The 26,854-nt window shown below is 40.4% G+C and overlaps 1 protein-coding gene across 6 annotated transcripts in view; it reads right to left on the bottom strand.

Moving 5' to 3' along the window:
* Positions 1-1,934: 1,934 nt before the first annotated feature.
* The window catches only part of slc23a2 (solute carrier family 23 member 2), a 71,108-nt gene continuing 46,188 nt past the window's right edge, over positions 1,935-26,854 (bottom strand). For 5 of the 6 annotated variants that reach the window (XM_030143275.1, XM_030143273.1, XM_030143276.1 and 2 more), the window contains 10 exons: positions 20,169-20,257; positions 19,941-20,008; positions 17,278-17,459; positions 15,010-15,130; positions 11,858-12,014; positions 11,625-11,772; positions 10,263-10,368; positions 7,908-8,175; positions 5,070-5,165; positions 1,935-3,431 (listed from right to left, as the gene is read on the bottom strand). In XM_030143275.1, the coding sequence (XP_029999135.1) occupies positions 3,151-3,431; positions 5,070-5,165; positions 7,908-8,175; positions 10,263-10,368; positions 11,625-11,772; positions 11,858-12,014; positions 15,010-15,130; positions 17,278-17,459; positions 19,941-20,008; positions 20,169-20,257 (1,516 nt within the window). In that variant the 3' untranslated portion in view covers positions 1,935-3,150. The remainder of the gene's footprint in view (positions 3,432-5,069; positions 5,166-7,907; positions 8,176-10,262; positions 10,369-11,624; positions 11,773-11,857; positions 12,015-15,009; positions 15,131-17,277; positions 17,460-19,940; positions 20,009-20,168; positions 20,258-26,854) is intronic. The other variant, XR_003936256.1, reaches the window with a different exon arrangement.

Consider the following 26,854-nt stretch of genomic DNA (forward strand, 5'->3'; position numbering starts at 1 on the left):
CTCTTGTTGCCATTTATATATTTGAGTCTGGGTATTTTTGTCCACCAGGTGTCAACATGTCTGCACATATGGCCTATATGTGGGTGTGTGTGTCCCAATAGCTGTTGGAAATGCACCGACAGCACAGGTGGGATTTTAAAGCCACTTCTGTTCTGCTATTAGAGGCATGACATGAGAAGAATCAGTCCAGCCACAAAAGAAACCCTGACAAATGAATTCAGTTGTGTCATGAAAAGCAGACACTGACTTAAAGCTTCAGTAAGCAGAGTTTTTGGCATTCCAGGGTAGAAGAACGTTTCAGCATTGGAACTGAAAAGGTCTAATGCCTGTTTTCCACTGAGGCCGTTGGAGCCAGTGTTTAATCTGTTTCCAGGCTCTTGTGTTCAATAGCCAAAGAAAGTTGGTTCCTCTGGTGCTCCGTCACCCAGGATACAAATATAAGAGTGACTATCATTTAATAACGGCTCCAGTATGGATGTGGAAGAAGCAGCAGTGGTCCATAGAGGAGAAAAACGGTGTGCGCACTACAACATGATTTGAAACGGACTTCTGGAGGTAAGGTGGTTCTGTGTGTGGTTACTAGGGACGCACCGATACCGATACCAGTATTGGCCGTTGGCTCCGATACTCAGTGTGTGTACTCGTATTCGTACTCATAAAAGTAATCCGATACAACTGCACCGTTACCACTTCTGTCCGTTTGACATTCCCAGTTCAGTGCAGCAGGTATGAGGAGGAGGAATAATGTGTGTGGAGTGTGAAGAGTGTGGAGACTGAACCAAATAAATGAGGCTGATCACAGTAAGGCTGACTGACAGTACCGTTCCAGACACAGACAGATACAGACGCAGCCTTCTGTCCGTCCTCTGAGTACATTCCATCTGTTTTCCAGGTGCTGGTGGATGAGTACCCAGACGGAGAATACCACTGGGAGTACGGAGCGGTGCGGACCGCCGCCAGTGGAAGTGAAAACCAAACTTCTCACTCATTTGTCTTTTCTCTTCCTGCTGAAGCTAAACTTTTAAACCTTACCAGAGAAAACGCTGCAATAATAATATCACAGTAGCGTTACCTCTGTTATCTCCATGTTTGTTATTACTGACTTTCTTCTTCTTTATTAAACTCTCCTCTTCTTCGTGGTATTTGTCCAGTATGGTTAATTCAGAGCGGCGCCCCCTGGTGGATTAATTGTCAAACGCTCATTCCAACACATTAAATGTCAGTAGCAGCACTTTGTTCCAGTCAGACTAATGACAACGACAATAAAGCACATTTACAAAAGGAACTAACAACCGGAATGGGATTATTAAGGACTCGTATCGGTACTCGGTATCGGCAAGTACTCAAATGTAAGTACTCGTACTCAGTCTGGAAAACAGTGGTATCAGTGCATCCCTAGGTGTCATCAGTGCAGACTTTCCGCTCATGTTGATGTCTGCTTAAGCGTCCTGGCAGTCCCGTTGGACACTCCCATAACCAGTTAGCCTGACAAGATCTGAGGACCTACTGATGTGTTTTTCCTAACGTGGATATAACCGTGACATACTGCTGATGTGGTTCTACGGTGGAAAAGAAGGACCGCAAGTTGAACAACTCCAAACCAATACTAGTACCAGGCTAAAGGTTATGGAAAAGACGTATGAGACCTCAGCCTGGCTTTGTTTACAGACGAGTCCAAGACACTTTAGAACATCTGATACTTCTTTTAACCAATATCCAATAAAATTAATGGAAAAAAACCCAGCAACCGGAATTTAAAAATACATAAGTGTGTTTGTGAAGCAGCAGCTGCTCTGTCTGCTCACCACCGTGATGGTCAACATCCAATGATTAAAGAAGAAAAGAGCTTCAATTTTCTACTCATACTTATCTTTAAGCTGGCAGTAAAAACTGTTGAAATATTACTGAACTGTAGTTTTGTTTTTTTATTTTAAAGTTCATTTGACAGTTTAAGGACACTTAATGAGTTAATGAAGAATTTGACACTGAGGTTTTCATTTTTCCTACTAAAGTTTATCGGTTTCGATGACCAGTTACTGACTGCCACGACTGCAATAATGACCATTATCTGAACTATTACACAACTGTTTGGCAAATCTGTGCTCTTTTCAGAGAGGAGGGGCATAAAACTGGGTGTTTAAGAGCTGTGACAACCAATGACACCAATACGGTGGCATGAAATGCTGTCACATCATCCAACTTTATGTTCAGTCTGTGCTGAAGACAGACAGGAGAGAGCTGCAAGTTTGAATAGTTTTCCCTCTGGGATGAACTGAGGATTCTGCCTACTGTAGCTTTAAGAACCAAATGACACCATGATGTGTTAAGGAAAAGTGAAGCTTTTTCTCTCTGGTTAGTAAAACGACAGCTAATACCGAAAAAGAAATGCAAACGATCCGTCAGTGAGCTGAGAACAAGGTGAGTTTGTTTTGAAAGAGATGAGCTGAAAAAGGAGCATCTAAAGAGAATGTGGGAGTGAACAGTGAAGTGACATTCTGAAACTCAGGAGGCAGATAGTGCAAAAACAAATCACAATCACTGTGCGTGTCTAAGGGCACCTGACAAAAGCGCTTCCATCAGTGTATGTAACCCCCCCCCCCACAGGCTTTTCAGGGCTCGAACTCTTTTAGGGCCGAGGCTGTGTGCATGTGTGCAGCTCTAATGTGGTTGCATAAAGAAGCTAAAGGCAATGAATCATACCAAATTTTGCATAATCTTCAATTGACATAATCTAATCTAGTGCTTTTAGCAGAGGAGGTTTGAGCAGAACGGGCAGAACCAATTTGCCGTGATCATGACTGTAGGAATCAAACGTGCAACTGTTTGACATCCACCTGTCAGGCTGACTGTGCAGTAGATGAATGCACAGACTGTTTCTGCATACAGTACACACATGCACACACACTGACGAACCTCTGAACGGTGACATTTTACAGCATGCTGCGACTTGCTAAAGCATGCTCAACATAGCATAGTGGGAAGTGGGAGAAGACTCACAAGCTAAAGAAAAAATAATCTTGACAGGGGCTGGTGCATCCCAAATCCTGCACCTTTTCCAGTCCTCCACCCTCCCATCCTTTTGTCTTAGTGTACCATCTCTTGTCCCCCAAATTTAGCCAGATTGAACATGTTTCCGCTTTCATCCTTTAGCTATACCCGGCTCTCACCTGCAGCTGTGCCCCCCTCCCCTCCCATTCCTCCTCCCTTCACCCCACCGTCCCTGTGTCCCAGTCTGCTCCTGCAGGCGTCCTGCAGCTGCCCCCACTGGTAGCCCATAAATGTGGGGCTAATGGGGATGTACTTGAAAATGGGGTATCTGCGAATGAAGTCCATCGCAAATGGCAGGTCATAAGATCGCATTCCCTCTAGTTCCGCTGCGCTGAGGCCCGAGCCGCGCTTCAACCTCCTGATGCCTCGCTCTTCAGGGGTGCCTAAGGAACAAAGGCCATTCACATTATTCTGATGGACACAAAGGAAAACTGTGACTACCGTTTCCAACTTATTATTACACTGATCTACAAGTAAAATGGCTTCAGAATAAAAGTAGTAAAACTTCACCAAGTCTGAGTCACTAATAAAAGGAAATTAATCTAAAATGCTGGTTGGTGTTAGTTTCCAAGATACAGATCCATATTCTGTGAATTAATGAGAGAATGGGTTCGACTCAATAAGAGTATTAGTGTCAGAGCTGCTTCTAAACACTGTGTGCACATGACAACGCATTCACTTTACAGGTTCTATCTGTGGAACACTTGTACATCTATTGGATAAATGGACAGAGACCAATATTTATATGAAATAACACTTCATCATGTGCATTGAAAACAACAGCAAACCAGCGCTTTGCTCATCTGTTTTCCAGTTCATCTTATTACAGTATGTCAGATTTAGCACATTTAATCTCTGAGGCAGATCATTTCCAAAAAAATTGCAGACCAGTGTTGTTATCGTCAACAGCTTCATATTTAACCCTCCAGTATCCAGGTGCGCCTTTTAGGCACACTTTGCACTTCGTTTTAAAAAAACTTCATATTATTTTTCACAATTTAAATAAGATTAGAATTCAAAAGTTGTTCATTTTTGCATGATCTTTAAAATTCTGTCCACCAACTAAAATGTGCACATTGTAAACAAAAGAAAATGATCAGATTAGCAGCTGTCTGCCAAGTGTGCCTAAAACGCACTATTTCTTCCATTTGATCTGTATGATTAGGGCTGACCTTGATTCACAAAAATAAAATCCAATTAGAGCAGAAAAATAAATCAATATAAAATATGTAATAGTTTGAGTTATAGGTGTGCATTTTATGCACACTTGGTGACAGATGCTAGTGTTTTTGAACATTTGACCTAGCGCCAAAAATAATAATGCAAATTAACTAGTGTTGAAGTTAATCATTGCCATATGCCAGGATGAAAAAATCAAATATGTGATCCAATTTTATGTAGTATATTGAAAATTTTTTTAAAAAATTTGTTTTTTGCATTAAAAAAAAAATGGTTTGTTTACAATACAACACGGCATTTAAAGAGTTAAAAAATGTGACGGCTCAAGTTGATGAAATAGAAAAAAGTGTAAAAGAATTAAAAACAAACTGTATGAAGTTTTTTTGACATTATTCCACAAGTGTGCCAAAAAGGCCCACTTGGTGCTTAGTAAGGGCCTTAGTGGACGGGATACCAGAGGATTAATATCAGCAGTAAGTTTATGGTCTGGTCAGACTCAAGGTGAACAAGTATTTTGTGTTGTGCAGTTAAATACAAGACGACACAAAGACACAGACATGTCCACACCAGCCCAAAAGGTCTCTTAGTCTCTCTTTAGATGAAAAAATTAGCTTTGAGTTTTCATCATTTTAATATCCACATTTTAATATCCATGCAAATACTCCACTAAAAAACTTCTCCCTCAGAGCTACTTTTCAAAAGGCACAAACACTGCACCCTTGGTTTAGTGCAGCAAATCAGTTAAAGAAATACAGCCACGCCAAACAAAGCAGATGAAGTACAGCTCTACATCAAAGGGCTGGTGGAACAAATCTGGACTAGGAGATGATTCCAAGTCTTACCAGGGATAGTATTGTCCAAAATAAAAGCAACAGAGCCTCCAACGAACATGGCAGTCGTGAGGAGCACATTCAGCACTTGGTCGATCTCAACTATGCCTGAAGGAAAAAAGGAGGGAAAGGTCCTTTTTAATAAATAGTATTTAAACAAAAGACAGAAGTTTGTTGTTGTAAATATAAAATTAAGTGCTTAATTAATTTGGTAATGCTTTCATCTCTTCTATTTCAGAACAAGTTATCCAGAATCCTCTAGGTCAGGGGTGTCAAACGTACGGCCCATGGGCCAAAACCAGCCTGCCACACATTCCAAGTGGACCCATGGGATGAATTAGAAAAGTGCACAATTTACACTGAAAACATTAACGGTCAAGGGTGTTCACACTCATTTGATCACGAGTGGGTCAGACCAGCAGAATAACTTCTGAATAATGACAACTCCAAAATCCAAACTGTTACATTTTAACCATATTTGGCCTGTTACTACATGTTTTGTGCATTTGTAGGTCTGCTTTCATCTGTAAAGCACATGTAGTTGAAACATACGATTGTTAAAAATGCACTTATTTTTCTCAAGAAATTTCAGGTTGTTCAGGTTATTCATCATTTTTTGTGAAAGAAATGTTTGTAAATGTAGACATTTTAACTTTTTTGCACTAAAAGAAAGAGAAAAATTTGGAATTGTCAATATTTAGAGACTCTTTTTCTATTATTTTACCAGTCTGGCCCACTTGAGGTCATATGGGGCTGCATGTGGCCCCTAAACTGAAATGAGTTTGACACCCGTGCTCTTAGGAGTATTAATTAATTTGCATAACATACTGAAAGGACCACTGATCAGTGTGGACACATAGGGCCTGATTTACTAAGATCACAAATAACGGGCACAAATTTGCTTGCTCATGCTAAAAATTGCGTGCTATTGATTTGAGTGTCATGGGTGATCAGGTTGGATTAGCTGCTCAAATGACACCAGGTCAAAGTGTTGGAGACCGCCCGATTTAAATGAGGATTTTGCGTGTGCTACTGGTTGTCGTCATGGAGACAGTCCACTGTAAAAACTGCTCTGGGATACACCAGCACTAATGGGAACAGGGACTGGAATGATCCAGACGAAGGAAATGTACCACAGGAGGAGTTTAGTCAGAGAAGGTATTGATGATCGCTCATCTACAAGTTCTCCAATGGCATTGTGGGTAGGACATATGTCTGTATTATTTTTTCTTCTGTCATTCCATAAATGTTGATGTGATCAGAACAGATTGGTTCTGGGTGTTTCCTTTGGCTGGGCCTAAGCCCCGCCTCCTCAGCCAGTTTATGGTGAAGCTGTTCCAGTTCAAACCTGCCTTTAAATCTCTACCTACTGATGTGGTATTTCACATAGCACTTAGTAAAAGTTCGAACATGAACAACCCGCCTCCCTCCAAAGCCCTGCCCACTTCCTTGTGCCTGAGCTCTGATGCTCCTCCTCCTCTCATCTGATGTGGAAGTGGAGGCGGAGCTCTGGTCTGCTTCAGCGTGTCCGTGGACCCCTCTCTCAGTAATCAGATACATCATCCACCTGCCGCGGCTCCTGTTTCATCAGTAGACCCTGAATTGAAGGGTGTGGTCTGTATTTAAGGGTGTGGTCTGTATTTAAGGGTGTTGTCTGTATTTAAGTGTGTGGTCTGTATTTAAAAGTGTGGTCTGTATTTAAGGGTCTGGTCTGTATTTAAGGGTGCGGTCTGTATTTAAAGGTCTGGTCTGTATTTAAGGGTCTGGTCTGTATTTAAGGGTGCGGTCTGTATTTAAGGGTGCAGTCTATATGTAAGGGTCTGGTCTGTATTTAAGGGTGCGGTCTGTATTTAAGGGTGCAGTCTGTATTTAAGGGTCTGATCTGTATTTAAGGGTGTAGTCTGTATTTCAAGGTGTGGTCTGTATTTAAGGGTGTGGTCTGTATTTCAGGGTGTTGTCTGTATTGAAGGGTGTAGTCTGTATTTAAGGGTGTTGTCTGTATTTCAGGGTGTGGTCTGTATTTAAGGGTGTGGCCTGTATTTAAGGGTGTGGTCTGTATTTCAGGGTGTTGTCTGTATTTCAGGGTGTTGTCTGTATTTCAGGGTGTGGTCTGTATTTCAGGGTGTTGTCTGTATTTCAGGGTGTGGTCTGTATTTCAGGGTGTGGTCTGTGCAGTGCTGGGTCAGGATCACTCAGCTGATGGGCGTGTACACTGTGAACGTGCGTCCTCGGGGAGCAGCATGGGTGAAGCGTCAGATTCAGACGTACCCATATCGGATGGCGAGATGGCAATAATGGATGATTGACAGGAGGCTCAGCCAGGTTCGGCCAATTACTTCATTCGACCGAATAAAATGATTGGTCAGAATTTGATCAGAAATATGAGCAATATATGAGAATTAAACATGTTTGAGTTTCAACACCTGGTGGGTTTATTTTACATTTTAGTTTGACACATGCTTATTAGGAGCATTTGAAGATGACAAAAGAAAAGCGTAAAACTGCCACATCATACGGTAGAGCTTTAAGACCAGATATAGACGCAAAATCAGCCCCCGCAACCAGTTTCAGGTTTGGCCAGTCACATTCAGCGCTAAATAAATATTTGCATCTACTCCTGAAAATAATTTTTGCGTGTTCTGGCAGAAACGCCCATATTTCATATTCATCAAGACAAACACGCTAAATGGGTTGTGCGAGTTATTTTACCCATCTGAGACACAACCCTGGGTGCGTCCTGTTAGTAGATCAACTTCAATGTGTTTTTGAGTGCACAGTCAAGTTTGCGCCCGTTTTTACACGAGAAAACCTTTAGTAAATCGGGCCGAAAGTGTGGTCCTCTCCACTCACCAGTGACCAGTGGGTTCTGTTTGAGGTAGCTTGGCAGCATCAGGCCAAAGAAAATGGAGAATCCAAGGACAAAGAGGTTTCTGGAGGAGTTGAGGTCAACAAACTGCAGGTTGGACAGGCCCACCGCTGTTATCATCCCAAACAAGGTGCAGAAGAGAGCTCCAAGGACCGGGTCGGGGAGTGAGGCAAACAGGGCGCTGAATTTACCCACAAGCCCCAGCAGCAGCATCATAGCAGCTCCGTACTGGATCACACGTCTACTGCCCACCTAGAGGACCAATCAGATGATGTGTATGAGCTCTAATAGGATACAAAAAGAATGACCACTTCATCCTAAGCTGTATTTGTACTGAGTATTTTATCGCACTTAAGGTGGTGACAAAACCTGTTTTACTGATGAGCAGCGTCGAGCATGCAGTGGATGGACACTTGGATCTGAAGTGGAACACAGGACTGGACCCATACCCTTTATTTGGACACTAGGTTTTACACTTTCGCTCATCAGAAGAGAAGAGATCAGACTATCAAAGCCCATGACTGACAGTATGGCCACTCCAGTCCGCTTTGTGACAGTATTACATCTCTAAGCTGGTTTTAAAACCACCAATACAGACTAATTAATGAGACAGTTGAAGCAGCACCATCTTTATAGTGGCTGAGACAGGGCTGGCTAATGCCCCGTTTCCACTGTGTGGTATCGGCTCGACTTGACTCAACCTTTTTGCGTTTCCATTACGAAAAAGGACCTGGAATCTGGCACCTGGTACTACTTTTTGGTATCACCTCCGCTGAGGTTCCAGGACCGGGGACCAGATACTAAAACGTGACGTGTAAACACTGCAGACCACTGACTGGTCGTTTTCTCTGTGACCCGCCGTTTTACAAAAAACAGATGCGTTTGTGGACAGTAAATCTGTGGGTACATTAATCCACATGATAACAGGCCAAAACTACACCATGGTCGGTCCAGGAGATTCAGTCTTTGGTGGCTGATGTAAAAATTCAGACAAGACAACAGGCAGTGAGCGAGTTTTCAGCAACTCTCTGAACAGACGACATGGAAGTAACGCGCTGCATCGCTATGACAACCAGGTACTGTAAAGTCGGTAGTATCCTGTAATGGAAACAGTCTCCAGGAATACCGAGTCGAGCCGAGCCGAGCCGAGCTGGTTCCACACAGTGGAAACGTGGCATAAGTGTTTTTTTACATGCTCATCATTTATGTCATCTAGGTTTCTCGGTTCTTTTCTTTCATCAACTTCAGACTGGCCACCTTGCCATACTGGGGCACTTTTACTCTCATGTCTCCTTTCATGTCACCCTAAAAAGCCTATGACCCTTCTGGTAAACAAACACTTATGTGCTCTGTGGTCCCCTCCCTCCCTCCTTCCGCTGAAATGTGATTCTTTCTAGTGACGGCTTCACTAAACTACTTACAGTTCACCAGACACAGAGACAAAACAAGTTGGATGTAGTGACTCGATGCCGTCAGCACAGGCTAGTGATGTAAGACCCGTTTTTAATGACACAACCTATCATTATGACAAATGTTCATTTAGTTGGATTGAACAAGTTAAACCACTTTAAAATTCCACACCAGACCAAAGCAAGGTTCTAATAGTTTTGGATTTTTCATTATAGTTTAGTTTTACTTAGTTTTCACTTTTTTTTCTCTAACTCAGTTTTAATTAGTTTTTAGAGCAGGTTTGCTAGTTTTTATTAGTTTTCGTTTCTTCATATCTTTTCTCTTCTTCTCTGTCGTCGTATTCAAATAAATCCCAGACAGGACTCTGCTGCTTTCTCCCAACTTTAGTCTGCATGTTTACAGGTAGAGTGGGGACCAGAAGACGACTAAATGACAAGTGGCCAGAAGTGACGGACCATTAAGTGCCGTATGGTGCCGCCAGCTAAAATTGCTCGAGCAAAATAAAATAAAAATAAATCAATTTCATATCAATCCAACATTGACAAAAATGAAAACAAAGGGAATTTTATCCATAAATTTCATACGTTTTAGTTAGATTTGTAAACACACAATACAGTTTCAGTTAGTTATCATTTTTTCTTATAATTATAGTTTTTATTTATTTCAGTTAACGAAAATGTTTTTTTGAATTCTGGTTTTCGTCATTTCGTTAGTTTTCGTTAACGATAATAACCTTGGACCAAAGCAACACTGGAAACTGAACCAACCCTAGTGTTACTGCTTGAAATACCACTTTTAATGGCCAATCTTTTAAACCATGATGATGATTAAGAACCCACTCTTCATATAGTTGTTGTGTTTAAGTGTGTGGGTACGTATAAAACAAAAAAGGCCAAACAAGTTGAAGAAGTAGAGCTGTAGTGTTTTACCTTTGTGATTCCTAAAACACCTATATTTGGACTGGACGAGGTGGAGCCATTTCCTGTCCCGAAAAGTCCATCCAGTACACAGGAAATACCTTCTACAAAGATCCCCCTGCAGACACACAGGAAATACACATTACAGTAACTTCAAGACAGTAAACAGCCCATGCTATGAATCATCAACCACTCAAGTCAGACACAAAATTGAGAAAAACAAGTGAATACTGCTTACTAATACCCCTGCACAACACTCTGCCCCTCCTGCTCACTGATATTCTGCCTAGTCAGGGATTTATTTAGAATTTTAAATCAAACACTAAAGCTGCAAGCGGCATTGAAAGGCCCTCACCACAGGCACGTCCAGTACAAGTATGTCCATCATTCAGCAGGTGGCGCCCTAGCACCAAATTTTAATGTCTTCTGAAAAATTGATGTAGGCCGAGGAGGCTGACAACAGATTCAAATTTGAGGCAAATCCTTGTTTGTATGTCCGAACAGAACTAATTTTTGTATAAGTAAATCTGTAGGGGGCGCCATGGAGCCAAAATTCAACTTCTTCCATTGTGGAGGCCTGGGAGATGTATCACCAAGTCATATTTGAGCCACATCGGTGTTTGTATGTCCGAACTGATGCACTTTTTGTAAAGGTAAATTTCTGAAAATAATTTGCAAATATTGCAACCTCGTTGCACAAAAATGGTGAAGCTGATTCCAAAAATTTGGCTAACTTTTGATGCCCCGCTTCTCTAGATACTGTACGCCGATTTTGAGCTCATTCCGCCAAACGCCAAAGGAGGAGATCGTTAAACTACGATGTCATTGAAAACATTCAGCATCTTGGAATTTTCAATCCAACATGGCTGATTTACGGTTTGTTTAGGGGCGTGGCCATAATAATATTTTTGTTTGTCTCCTGACAATGAATTTGTGTACCAATTTTCATTGCTCTACAACAAACTTTACGTTGGACGTGGTCCCATTGGCGTGATGTATTTCCACTTTCAAGGGGGCGCTGTCGCAACTAATTACAGTCCTTTTTGGGTAGTTCAGTCAAACCACGATAAACACTATTCTGCCCAAGTCTTAAATTTCAATCTGGTCGTGCTTCGTCTGATGAATTGGATGAATACTCTTCCAGAAATCAGTCGGACAAATTTTCTGAGTTAAAATTTTCCAAAATTCAGAATTTTTTTCTTTAAAAAATTGAAATTGAGTCATTAATCTGCGCAGTACTCTAACTACTACTCTTAGTGGTAAAGAAAATGTGTCAGATTTGAATGGAATCAGGTGAATAGTCTTTGATGGAAAGACTGACATTAGAATTAGAAGCAGAGCGTCAACATGAATGTGAACTCGGATGTGAGTTACCTGTTTATGGCGTGGATAGGAGGAGGAGGAGCACATGACAGGCGGGCACAGGCGTAGTAATCCCCTATGGACTCAATGATGCTGGCCACCACTGCGCTCATCATGCCAATCACTCCTGCTGCTGTTACCGTAGGAACGCCCCACTGAACTACAGGGTGACAGTAGAAAATGTATGTGTAGAATCTCCTTTAGTTTAGACAGTTTCCTTTCACTCCTCATGTGTGAACACTTACAGGGATAGGGGATCTTGAACCACGGTGCAGCTGTCAGGATTCCTTGACGTGCGTCAGTGCGAGCGTAGAAACCGTACTTGTCCTTCTCAGGTGGAAAAACATCAGTCACAGTAAAGATGAAGCACAGCAGCCATGAAACTAGGATGGCCATGATGATCTGGGTTCAAACACAAGATCACAGACCTTAGTGGATATGCTTGAATAGCAGGTTTTTTGGTTTAAGCAGGTTCCTGACAAAGTGAAATGACGAGAAATAACATGTCAGCTGTGATAAGAGATGGTCATCAAATTCTTATAACAAAAGAAGCTTTAATGCAGGGGTGTCAATCATATGGGCCACGGGCCAAAACTGGCCCACCAAAGCACCCGGTCCGGCCCTTCAGTGCAAAAATGATACTGAAGATATTCACAGTGGAGGCTGGTTTTAGTTCAGGGCTCATATACACACCAGTGTGATCTGTCAAGTGAAATAATAGCATAATAACCTAGAAATAACGTCCAGATTTGGCTCTTGGTTTAATGTGAAAAAAGAAAAGTTAATATTGCCATTTACAAATGATCCTTTCACAATAAAATGTGAAGAACCTGAAGAAATATGAGCAACCTGAAATGTTTTAAAAGTTAACTGCAATTTTGACAATGATTTGTGTATTTGTAGATCCACTGTGATCTGTAAGTTGTGTTAATAATGAACTGAGACAAATATTGTTCAAATTTCACTCATTTTTCTTAAGAAATTTCAGGTTGTACATGGTTGTTCAGCTGATCCATATTTTCACAATGTAATTTTACTTTTTCACACTAAAACAAAGACAAAAATTTAGATAATTATTTAAACACTGCTATGTTATTATTTTCCTTATTATGTATTTTACTATAGCCCATTTGAGATCATATTGGACTGAATGTGGTCCCTGAACTAATATGAGTTTGACAGCCCTGATATGTTTCCTGCAGCAGGGGGTGTTTTGGACCATTCTTTATCAAAGGAGAGGAGAACATGTCTAAGTTCTTTGTGGCAGCAACTTATTCAAAAAATGGTCATGATGACCAAGGAATAAACCATAAGAAGAACTTGAGCAAAGACCATCATCCACAGCTGAGTTAAAGTGTAGCATACAAGTGGACAGGCTGTTACTGTACAGTTTACTTCAATTTGACCATTGGTGATAAAGTCCTACATTAAACAATATTGTTCGTGTTTAGAGACTGTGTGAAAAAGCCACGTAAAAGCACCAGGAATGAAGTATCTATGGACTTTAAGTGTGGTGTCTCTGGAACACATGAGTTTCACCACAGCTGGTGAAAGTGCAATGGAACTCCTAACTACACTGGTGTCTTTTCGAATTCTCTTTCACATCTTTGCTTGAACTCGTTATATTTTCTACAGAAGTCAAGCTGAAGCAGTTGTGTTAAGTGACAACAAAAGATATTGTTTTTTGGACTATACAGCTGCATCTTGACCTCAAACGGCAGAGAAGTGGAGCTGGTTAGTGATGGGCTGCTGACAGGCGAAGCTCCGGTGCATGCGCCGTAGCTCATAAAGCAGATGTATGGAAGCACAGTGCCCAGGTGTGGTTTGGTCACGTGACTTGTGACATTCGACACACTTGAGTGACGTATGAAGCAGCTGAGTGCTTCGAATCACCTGAAATCACTTGGAAACACACCCATGAACCCATTTACCAATGAACCTTCAAACATACTTTGCCCAAATCCATAATCTAATCTGTATTTGCACCAACCCCATGTGAAATGACATCAGTCTGTATTTGTGGAGCACATCTCATTGAATGTAGCAGCTACATTTAAATGTCCCATACCACAACAAGTGAAGATCTATTTAGGGTCACATACAGATATTCCTAATTAGGATCATGGTTTTCAATAATTATTGTCATTATTACTAGTACTATTACTATTGTGTCCACTACAAACATACAATCATCTAGTGTACAGGGTGGGGAAGCAAAATTTACAATGAACATTTAGTTGTTTTTTCTCAGCAGGCACTACGTCAATTGTTTTGAAACCAAACATATATTGATGTCATAATCATACCTAACACTATTATCCATACCTTTTCAGAAACTTTTGCCCATATGAGTAATCAGGAAAGCAAACGTCAAAGAGTGTGTGATTTGCTGAATGCACTCGTCACACCAAAGGAGATTTCAAAAAGAGTTGGAGTGTCCATAAAGACTGTTTATAATGGAAAGAAGAGAATGACTATGAGCAAAACTATTACGAGAAAGTCTGGAAGATACTATTAAAGAAGAATGGGAGAAGTTGTCACCCCAATATTTGAGGAACACTTGTGCAAGTTTCAGGAAGCGTGTGAAGGCAGTTATTGAGAAAGAAGGAGGACACATAGAATAAAAACATTCTCTATTATGTAAATTTTCTTGTGGCAAATCAATTCTCATGACTTTCAATAAACTAATTGGTCATACACTGTCTTTCAATCCCTGCCTCAAAATATTGTAAATTTTGCTTCCCCACCCTGTAGTCCAACAGGAATGTGCATGGACAATCAAATCCAAAACAATCCATGAACCACTGGGATGTGTTGTGCATTAAATAGGTCTGCTGCAGAATGGAAACAAGTTGGACTTTTCAATACGTCTCGGTTGCACTTCATTTTAATGACCACTAGATGTCCTCCTCCAGCACTGTGTCATTGGAGCCGCAAGCAATGAACCAGGTTTAGTAAAAAAAGTGTCGAAGCTCCAACAAAGCCTCATTCGGTCATCACTAGAGCTGGTTTCCAAAGCTTTGACATCCTGGCAGCTACAAATCAAGTCCATTGTACCATCTGACAGTAAAAATTAACAAAATTAAAAGCAGGGCAGTAATGGAAAACCTTTTGAGAAGACAGGCGGCTCTAAATAAGACTAATGGGTGGCTTTATTAAAAGCACAGCCATGAATGGCTGGTGGTTAATTATGTCTCCAGCAGGGGGCAGTAGAAGACTGGTTTGCTCAATGTACAGTGACACGCAGTTCTCTGTCAGAGGGAATGACCTGAGCTGTGTTGAATAACTGTGACTCACAGGGTGATGGAAATAAACAGGAGGACCCTTAAATAAGACAGAGATCAGAAGAACATAAAAGGTGGATTTCAATCAGGGCTCTGAACTTTTCTGTACTTACAGGGAACATTTTGAAGACCTGCAGTCTATAGGAGGTCCAGCCTTTCTTGGCTTTGTAGATCGGCAGAGGGAAGTGAACGTTTCTGGCGTACTGGGAAAAGAGCAGCACCAAAAAGATAGTCCTGCAGACAAAAGACAAGTGGCTGTATTATCTGTGATGTTTCATAGTTCAACCTGGGTGACCCTGTTCCATTTGCTCTTCTCTCCAGGTCTGACTCACACCCCAGAGGCTTCAGAGCCAATCAATTATCTTAACTGCCTGTGAAAGAGCAAATCAGAGCCAATTACGAGCACATCTCCTCCGTCCCTGTGGAGACGGACACACAGATGTACCCTCCGGCTGCTGCTGGGTAAACAGCAATGACACAGCAGGAACTGATGTCACACCACCTCAACATCCCAGCGTTTCCATTCACCTGTCCCTTGGATCTTTATCGTCTTTGTCAACACAGAGGTGCTCTCCAGGCACCTAGGTTTAAGCACTACCTTTTTTATTTTTTATCAAATGCCTCCCCAGCAGCCGTCTCATTCTTGAGCTGTGAGAATGTTAACTGTATGGGTTAAGGCAGGGGTCAGCAACCCTGGTCCTAGAGATCCTCCACTATCCTGCATGTTTTAGATGTATCCCTCTTCCAACACAGCTGATTCAAATGATCAGCCTATCATCAAGCTCAGCAGAAACCTGATAATGACCATCAGGTGTGTTGGAAGAGGAAAACATCTAAAACATGCAGGATAGTGGCTCTCTAGGACCAGGGTTGCTGACTTCTGGGTTAAGGGAATAAAGATGAAACTTCCACAAAATCTGAGCTGTGATCATTACGATGCAAGTGTAATTTAGGTGAAGAAATACAATAATGACACGGTAACCACATGGTAATGAAAGAAAACTAAGGAACTGAAAAAGAAGGTGAAAATATATTATTGAGTGGAATAAAAATCAATATAAGGCTTTACATAAAAACGTCAGGCAGTGATATGCATTTACAAAAAAACAATTCTAGCAAAAATGTCTACTTTCTTTCTTCAGTTCATACATTAAGCCTTGTACTTGAGTGGATTTGAACTTTTTTGGGTAAATAACTGATGATTTATTACACATTCTGCGTTTTCTGAACTATTTCAATATTGTGCCTAAAAAAATACTCCATTTTATTAAATAAAAGACTAAAACTACAAGGAACATAACTGAGCTGAACTAAACTAGTGATCCTACATTAAAAGCATCTTCAAAGTTAACTAAAACAAATGAAAAAGTAGGTGGAGCTTACCAATACCCCTACCCTGTCACACAACACTTTGCCCCACCTGCTCACAGATACACTGTAAGAAAATATCGGTTCTGCAATATATCATGATATTTCATTTCACAATACTGTATCGATATTAAAAAGTACTGTATCGATATTTTAAAGTATTTATTCAAATGCAGATATTGTGGAGGTTCATTTTTGTTTTTTCTTTTATTTATCATTATTTAACACTCTTTTATTAAATAATGTTAGTTCCTTTGTTGGTATCGTACAAAAATAATGTTCTGATGTTAGTTGTGAACTAACAGAATCTGAACATTTGAACAGGATCTGAAACTGTAATGTCTGTAAAACAGAATTTGAGTTTGAACACAGGAACATTTGGTGATAGAACATTAGATCCTGTTGGGATCAAATAAAAATGTGTTTAGTATTTGTGCATATTTCTGGTGCAACTCAATTCTTCGAGGAAATAATCATTTAACAAAAAAGAAACAAACAAACAAAAAAGCCTTTTTAACAGTATCATGATATATCGTGATATATGTACCGGATCACGATCCTAGTATTGTGATTTGTATCGTATCGCCAGATTCTTGCCAATACACAGCCCTAGTACCCACGTATTAATATTGAATTAGTAATATAAAAAAATGTAAGATAATTGTAAACTAGATTCAGCTAAACTACTGTCCTTTTGGGATGTTCAACTAAACCAAGGCCGACATTATTCTGCCCAAGTCTTAAGTTTCAATCTGATCGCACTTTATCTGCAGAATCTGGTGAATAGTCTTCAAGAAACTGGATGGAATTCCTGGTATTATTGCATTATTAATTAACACCCCCCCCCCCCCCCCCCCCCCCCCAACAACACACACACACACACACACACACAGGTGAGGATGTAAATGAGAAACAAAGTCAGAACAAAAAAAAAAACCCTTAAAAGATTCTTAAAAATGCCCTTAAAGTGTAACTGAATGGACTCTGCTGTGCTTGGTGACGTCTCCACTTACAGCATGGCGATGCCCCAGTGCTTCCCCGCCCTCTCTCCTGCTGCCTGGAAACCTGACAGGCCGATGAGGGCCACGGTGGGGGTGATGGTCAGGGGGCCGATGTACTTGAGCAGGATCCCCGGCAGACCCAGCGCTCCGATGCACACCTCCACCAAAGACGACACGATGATAGCGCCTTGGATCTGACAAAACCCACAGCACACAGAAAAGTATTTACGCATCAGACCACAGAGGAGTGGATTAGATACCAGGGTCAGATCCAACCAGTCCAGTCCATCCACGCTCACACCGTCCCGCTCTGCTTTGATTGACAGCTTGTGGTTGTGCTGTCAATCAAACCGACAGCCTGCTGGGGCATTAGTGGAGCCCCTGTAAGTTATGGACATGTGATGATTACGCTGATTCTGCCACGTTACTTTGTTCTAGGCTGTGCTCGATGACACTTATTATTCAGTTGATCATGTAATATGACAGGTTTTTAGACAACTCTCACAGTGAAACCCACACAGGCAAGCATGTCTGATGAAGACCCCTCTGCTGGACAAAATTTGACTTCTTCAGCCCAATATATCGAATATATAAGTACATATTGACCTCTAAGGGCTTTACAATGTCATGGACCTCAATAAACATTTGATGAAAAAAAATTGGAGGACACTGATGAAGAGCCACGGAGAAGGCAACGTTTCCTATTAAAGATCCAGACTATGATGCACAGCCATGGTCAGTCAAAAACACTGTCATCCACAGAGGCACCATGTTGCTGACACTGGGTATGGTTACATGATGTTTTTTAAATCCGATTTATTTTTCCAGAAGAAATTAATTCGGAACTTAAGTATTTTCTCTTCTGTTTCCATGGAAATGTTAAACCCAAATAAAGGTTTCCATGAGGTATTAATGAGGTAGATCAGTGAGCAGAAGGGTTTGTGCTGCAGTGCTCACGTTGCCTTGTTCTGGCAGTCCTTCTGTTAGCTTAGCTTAGCCCTTCTGTTAGCTCAGCTTAGCCCTTCTGTTAGCTTAGCTTAGCCCTTCTGTTAGCTCAGCTTAGCATAGTCACTGCATTTCCATGGTCACACGTAGCCAGTTTTTTTAAAGGTGATTTGTCGTCTTTTGTCAGTAATTTTGTCAAATCCGATTCTCTCTAATTATTTCTTCAGATCTGCGACTTACTGCACTCATACAATCTGTGGACTGTTGTGTTGACGGAAGTTGGAAAATCTTTTTGTTGGAAGGGATGCATGCGCTAAATTAGCTTTGCTTTAGCGTTTTAGCTTTGCATTAGTTTTTATTTGCCCAGATTTTCTTCCTGCAGTAAGTCACATGACCATGATCTGAGCCTCAGTTTGTGATCATATTGACCCCAGCGGACTAAAGGAATGATTAGGGAGAACTGAATTTACCAAAATCACTCCTAAAATACTACAAATCACCTCTAAAAGCCTGGCTACGTCTGACCAGAGGAATGAAGCCATTATGCTCAGCTAGGCTAAGCTAAGCTAACAGAAGGGCTGCAGTTCAAACTGTTTGTCCCACTTGTGGAACTCATTAGTTCATGACAAATGAATGAATCAAAAAACAAGTGTTGAACTGTTCCTTCAGGGTTTTCCAGGCTGGTAGATCCATCAGAATAGCCCACTGGAACGCTTTGGGAAGACTAGACTGCACTGAATATTCTGCCGCCAGCGTAGAATGTGTGCATCACGGTGACAGGACAAGACACTGAGCATGTGCAGAATGGAAGGAATAAAGTCGAAATGAAATAAAGGGTTTACATGTCCAGGAAGAATTTAAACCAGAATTAAAAGGGGATTACTCATGTAAACACACGGATTGTAGAGTAACTTGGAGCATGTTTTCAATGTTACACTATTGAACATGAAACAAAGCACACAAATGACATTTATAATATTCAGGTGTTGACTCTGCGGTGTCCAGCCCATGTGTGAAATGGTGTCTCATGCTGCTGAACCACTCTATCTATATGCTTTCTACCAAAGTGGAGGTTATCGAAGAAACATCAGTTAGGCTTAAAGGACTAGTGTCACCTGAACATATTCATCACTGCAGAAATTCACCTGGAATGATGTGAACTATATGCTCTGTTAAATCCAGATGGGGACTTTTTTCCCAGGTAGTGTTTGAGTCAGTCGTATGAGTAGAATAAAAATCATGCAACATTATTATATTTCAAAGTTAAGGGTGAAGAGGAATGGTAGCTGGAGAATGGCATTAGTGTCTTCATTCATCTTTGTGTTCTCATCTGTTACCTTCCACCGCCTGCTCTTTGCTGCTGCCCTCAACTCCTTCATGTCCTGTTCAATAATTTGATTTGGTGTGATTGAGTTAGGTCTCATTCATGTGTCACAGACACACAATTACTCAAACTGCTTACGCAAACCTGCCTAAAGAGTAATCCAAGTTAGCAGGTCTGATCCCAGATGAACCACCTCTGCAGCCTCATAATGTGTCCCAATGTGTAACCAATGGATTATTTCCTGTACAGTTGAGTTACTCTTGTTTACTTTGAGCTAAGCCTCTTTCATGTCTGGCATCCTCCCCCTTGAACAGAACAAATGTCATAAGTATTTGTTCTTAAAAGGTCAGTTTCCTTTTCATTTGGCATAATGCATCCTCAGTCTGCATGTTTTTCTGCATCTTACCTCTCGTATCCTTGGGTGCCAGATGTGCTCTGTGTGGAGGAGTTCTGTACTGTTCATCATTGGGATATCTGGTCAAAGGGGGAGATATGAAAATACAATCACAGATTACACAAAGCCATTTTTTTATTCTTAGTGGGCTTTGAAAGTAGCTTTTAAGTCATCACAAATGAAAAGTCTGACAATGTGTTTGGATGTGAGTGAAAGACTGAAGGACAGAGCGGTTGTCACCTGTGGCGTTACACTTCCATTTGTCCAGAGACAGAATGGCTCTGGCTGGTGCAAGGAAGGCGAAAGCACTGGCCTGGAACAAAGGCAGCCTGAAAAACAAAAGGAGAAATGATGTGACCAGCCTGAAGTATTATTAAGAATGCACCAAAAGGACAGTTACAAAAACAGCAAGAAAGCTGTTGTTCTCTTTCACACCACAAGGTGCCAGCACTATGATGACAACAAACTGAGGATGAGGGCGTCAGAGGCCTTCTGACTGGCACAGATTTTCCTCCTCTTCCTCACACTGGGCAGAAGCAGACAGGACCAACAGAACAGTATCAGCTCTGTCCACAGTGCCCCACCGTCAGCTCCACTGGGTTAGAAATGACACTTATCCAATCACAGCAAGTATTTCTTGTCATTTTGATGGCACTATTTTTTCCCCCCACATAAAATGAAATGCAGAGTCTTTGAATTACTTGTCATGTTTTATTTATTTTGTGGTCCTTTCTGCTGCATCATTTTCAGTTTTAAAGTACACACTGCTATTTATGTCAGACCTGTATTCCGTATTGTTTGCCATTAAAACTGACCAAACACATTTCAGATGAATGTTGCTGTTCTTCACAACTACACTTGAAATGCATTTTTGCTGACTTTTTTCAATACTTAAATAGTTCATTTTTGGTTTACATGCATAATAAATAGAACTTATTAGCTTCCTCTGATCAAATTCACTCTATTAAATCGTTTTATTTGCTACGGTTTATTGTGTGATGTGTTGGATTTGTCTTGTTTATTTCAGTTCCTTATCTAGTTGAGAATACAATAAATCTGTTCTAATTTTAATGCAGATTGTGCAGGATCTATATAAAGGGAGGAAAAAATAAGTTAATAAATTAACAAGTGAAAAAAAAAAGAAGCAGCACTTACTTATACGAATGGACAGAATGACGACAGACAGAATTCCTGGTATATACATTATAACACCCCCCCAACTAATTTGCACAGAATATGTGTATCAAAATTGAAAAGAATTGGGTGAATAGTCTTCAAGAAATCAACTGCACAAAAATCTCAGATGAATGGAAAAACAGAACTCCTGATACATACCCACACCCTATAGTGGGTGCATAGTAATAATGACAAGACATAACAACGACAACCATCAGTGGAAATGCCTTGGATAGAAACCAAGGAGACTGAAGGGGCTGGAAACATGCACCGAGGAAGTGACATGAAAATACCATGAGGCACCATCACATGGTCATTTGTTTTAATTAAAGAATTCCTCAACACCTGTGTGTCATTCAACATATTCTGACTTTGACATGAGATCATACTGTTATATTGTTTGGCATCAATGTCACATCATTAAAACACATCTTCAACTATGTACCATCAGGTCTTCTGCAGGTGCCAGCTACACACTTGGCTGAGCACACAAATATGTACTCGCACTTCTCCATTCCTGGAAGAGCATTTATGCATTGTTTAATCGACCTCCCCAGGCCTCATGACTCATGTTACACCCACAGTCATTAACCCTCTCCACTGGTTTCACCGCTGCTGTGGTCATCCCAGATCTATCGCTGACAGCTCAGATCTACACAGTCATTCAAAAATATGGAAATGATGTTGTATGACACATCTATCTAGAAAAGACGTCAAGAGTCCTCCAAAAGAAAAGCCAATTTACACTGATTTTAAAAAAACACACCTACTTCACACACCACAAAATCAAAATCTGACAACGTAAAAACACGATGAAATTAATTTCACCTCATTTATTTTATTCTATATGTGTTGAAGATCAGAGGAGAAAACAGTGACTCAGTTTTGAAATCCCTCAGTCATGGTAGTCTTGGTGTATGAAGCCCCTGAACTTTAAAGCAGCAGGCACGTTATGGGTTTTTTCTGTTTGGATTCCACTTGGAACACTTGGTCAGACTGAAAAAAATTGAATATTTAGCCTGAAGACAACGTTTGACACTTTAGATGTAGTATAAACATAGACAGATTTACTCTGCTGGACTTCAGCCTTGCCTGCTGTTGTTGTTCTTCTTTCTCATGAGGCTGCAAACCATAGAAAAATGGATATGTAGACGTGTGTGCCTCCAGTGCCTGCTGTTCAAGTCCACATTCTGCTGTCTTTGTTAGACCTGGATACCGCTGGCCTCAATGTGCGGCGTTTTGTGATGCAGGTGTGAACACACCCAAGGTGTATCAAGGAGGAAGTGAGATCTAATCCCTCAGACCATCCTCAGAGATGGCCTGGGCCATATGGAGCACGTCCTCATTCTTTTAACAGCCTTGGTTTGACTCGTTCCAAAACACTTTTTGAATCCGTCTGTCCCTGCAAACAAACCTCCAGAGGCAAAAAAGAAATAGCTAAATAAACAGTGTTTAAACCTGCAAATGATGAGAAACATCTCAAAACTTTCCACTAAATGTTTAAATAAGGGAGATGACACAGTCTTGTCACTGAGACATTGGTCAAGGCCACTGATCATGAAAACAGAACAGCCAGTGTGTCTGTGGGCGGGACTTTGTCTTGATGAGGTCATGAGCACCTGCCATGAAAAGATGAGATTTAATACAAACATTTTAAGTGACCCCCCCTTCCATTGAGCTACAACTTGTACCCTCCAATATCAGCTGTAACTTTACTAATGGAGTACTTCATTATCAACATGAATGTACACATCGATGATGTGACTGGCTCTTGTATCCACTGACGTATCGAACACACAAGTGTAAGTGGATGTAAGGGGAGACGCAAACTTTGTAGAAGACAAAACAAGTTGAAAACAGCACAAAAGTGATAAGATATAGAAAACATTATAGATTTAACTAGACAAAGATAATGGGGTAAAGCATGCAACAAAATGATGACACATGGGTACTTTCTGATATTGCGATTTAGTGCTCATTTTGTTTGCATATGTTGGATTTTGTAATAACCAAATCCACACAAACAAAGTGAAGCTAAAAATTAGGCTTACGCTGACAGGGGCCGACAGCAAAATCCCCCAGTCCTCTGCTATATATAAATCTACCCACGATAATTGTTAGACAATGGATCTGAACTCAGTTTGAGCTCCGTGGACCTGATAGTGTCAGAACACTAAACCCATTTAACCTCTAAACTCCACCTAGTGAATGAAAATGAGCCCATATGAACTCTGGATGGTAGACAGAACATGGACATTTGGAAGAACATCAACATGAACCATATTTGATCTCAATTGGCCGATTATTGATGATTTATGTCCAAAAAACTGATGTTCGACTACAGCGCCCCCATGTGGATGACTGATAATACTGATAGAAGCTGAAATCCATAGGGTTCTTCCACTAGGGGTCCACTATGTTGGTTATCAAGGAGAAGAAATCCAACCAAATCCATCCTAGTTATCACCAAAACACCCAGTCTGTCATGGACTGTGGTGTCTGGTGTGCTACGTGCTAATGCTAGTGCTAGGTGATTGCGTTCACTTTTCAAACAACTTTGAGAGTAAAAGAAAACTACAATGCTGCCAAAAAAAGCCCTCAGTAACCCACATGTGGAAGACAACATGCAGGAGATACCTGAGATCTGGTGGCGGATCAGACGGCGTTCAGGGTAAAACCATTATATCCCTGAAACTCCATTTTGGGGACCAAATGACAGTTATTGGAGACTGAACTGTGGACAAAATGCATGATAAAGTTTCAAATTCTGTTGATCGTGAAAACTGATTTGCACATTGGAGTGAAGTTAACATTCATTATTTTCATTCTATTGTTTTTTTTTTTAAATTACATTTATGGTTAGAAGGTTTTAATAGTCTTCATATTACATTAACAAGACGTGGGGTTTGGTTTGCACACATTTTAGAACCTGGAACTTCTTCAGTTTTACTGCAGGAAAAAACCTGTATTTCTCTACAGACTAATTACATATGTGGACTTCTATGACTGCAGACAAAACTGATATTAGGTTGAATGAGGCGAGTCATTACCTGATTCACCTCGCTATGTTCTGCTGGGTGCGGTCATGTGAACAAAGACGGGGAGAAATTTAAAGCAAAGGGTTTAGATGAACATGATTCCAAGACAGGATTAATAAGTTCAAGGCCAGACCACATTAAACCACCACAGACATAATGAATAACGTGGAGATTCTGGGTCACAGTTTTTCCTTCTGTGTGCATACAGTTTGGCTGAAAGCAGGGACTTCCCTCGTGTTTAATACGTTGGCTGGATTTAATCGATTATAGCATTATAGCAAAAGGGATGATGCAATGTGTCGACCACATGTAGCTTTATTCCCCCGGCCTTGACTCAAGTGCCACATGTCTCACTCATAGTCTGGGCTCCTTTTTAGACTCTGCTTCATTGTGTCCGTTCAGTGGAGAGAAAAAAAAAGCATCTTGTGGGAAAGCAGCTTCCTAATTTCACAATCAAGAAGTTGCACATGCAAGCATGAGGATATGAAATCAGCGTTATTTTAACTTTAAAGCGATGGCTAATAAATGACTAAAGAACGTTACAATTAGGGTGTAAGAAAATATTGGTTCCGCAATATATCGTGATATTTCATTTCATGATACTGTATCGATATTAAAAAGTACTGTATCGATATTTTTAGGTATTTATTCAAATGCAGATATGACGGAGGTTCATGGTTTTTTTGTGTTTCTTTCATTTCTATATTCACATGGGTTTTTTTGCTCTGTTGTTTGTATACTAAAAATGTAGTATTTTTCTGTATTTCTACATTTTTAAACTGATAACACTGTTTTGTTAAATAATTGTTATTTCAATCATTCTAAAAGCCCTTTTTACTGTCTGAAAGGCAGATGTTAGTTCCCTTGTTGGGATCGCACAAAAATAATGTTATGATGTTGGATGATTCAGGGACTGTAAACTACGCATTCTTTTCACAACTAATAGAATATGAACATTTGAGAAGGGTCTTAAACTGTAATGTCTGTGAACATAATTTTATTTATTTATTTATTATTATTTATAACAAAATTTTGTTTATACAGAGGAATGTTTTTTGATGTAGTATTAAATCCTGTTCTGATCAAATAAAAATTAGTTTAATATTTGTGCATATTTGTAATAAAATCAAATTTTTCCAGGAAAGATTCTCTTAGAAGAAGACACAAAACAAACACAAAATATTGCCTTGTTAACAGTATCGTGATATATCGTGATATATCATATCGTGGTCCTAATATTGTTATTTATATCGAATCGCCATATTCTTGTCAATACACACCCCTAGTTACAATAAGACACAGTGTTACAGGTCTGCTGAATGACTCAGGGAATTGACCATGAAAGCTAAACAAAGAAATCTGTATGAAGCATGTACTTGAATGTATGTCCGACACACTCAAACACACTCCAGAGTGACATGAAGAGGAAGAACAGAGTCAGAGGAAGCCTGAGTGGTGCTTGGAGAGGAGAGGCACAGAGTGGATCCAACTAAAGCCCCTTTGACTTTGGACCTGGGTAAAGGAAGTCCTGCTAATACGTGCCTTTGCCTTTCCTCTGTACACCAAAGTTCCAGAAAATGTATTCAGATGAGGCTCGGCTGTTTCAAGTCACCCACATACATTTGATCAGGTCCAGGCTGTAATAGTGTACCTGAAAAATGGACCTTGTCTTCCTATGCTCCATTATCCAAATGATCAAAACACAAACAAAGTGAAGGTTTAGAAATGGAAATCCTGTATGAAAATTACAGCTTTTTGGAAAGATGTTGGAAAAAAAAATAGAACAGATTTTGGGTTTAAATTACAACAACCCACTCTTCCACTTTTGTTAAGAGATCTTCCTGGCAATTTGACAATAAATGAAAAAATACCTCCTAAAAATTTTTGGTGCAGCAGCAAAAAAAAACCCAAAAACAACAAAAAAAAAAAACAATCACTCAAAAATGGCTTCAACTTGAGTCACCAGTGCTAGAGGACTGGACAAAAATAGTAGATCAGCAAGCTGATTTTTACATGAGAAGGTGGAACAAATGGATTAGTTTCTTTAAAAACAATTAATGTGTGGTTTGTCACATAGTCCTGAGAGTGTTGTGAGAACGGCTGCTCAAATTTGATTATATAATTTGATTGCTGCTGCATAACTGTAGCCATTATTACCTTTGCTTTTGAATTGTAACTAATATCTATTGCCAAATGTTGTTTTTTTTGTTTTGTTTATGTTTAACTAATAAAAATTAAGTGTCAAAAAGAAATGGAATAAACACGTTTGCGGCTGTACACCAGCTATCGTGGGTGAACAAACATGAAAGTGTGTTCCACCAATCAGGATTCTTCAGCACACAAGCGCCCCCCCCCCCTCCCCAAGAACTCTGGGGAATCCAAAAAGCCCAACCCCTAACAGGAACTTTCTTCAGGGAAATTTGGGGTGAAACAAAAGTTTTTACCCAGGTAATTTTGGTGGAAACACACCAAGGTTTGTTTTTTAAAAAGTTCCTGCTAAAATAAAAGATCCTGGAACGGTTAATGCAATGGAAAAGAGGCTAAAGGAGTAATGCAAAGGATTAGTTCATATTATCTGCAGTGGGCCTGTAGGAGGGATTTATCCATTGTTTGTTTACTTGTAGCAGAGACATACAGGAACATGGACGTAAGCTAAGCTATGACCTGATGTGGACAGTAGAAGAAAAATCCCTAAAGCCCTAAAGCTGTGTT

Source organism: Sphaeramia orbicularis, chromosome 9 (assembly GCF_902148855.1).
Source record: "Sphaeramia orbicularis chromosome 9, fSphaOr1.1, whole genome shotgun sequence".
NCBI lineage: Eukaryota > Metazoa > Chordata > Actinopteri > Kurtiformes > Apogonidae > Sphaeramia > Sphaeramia orbicularis.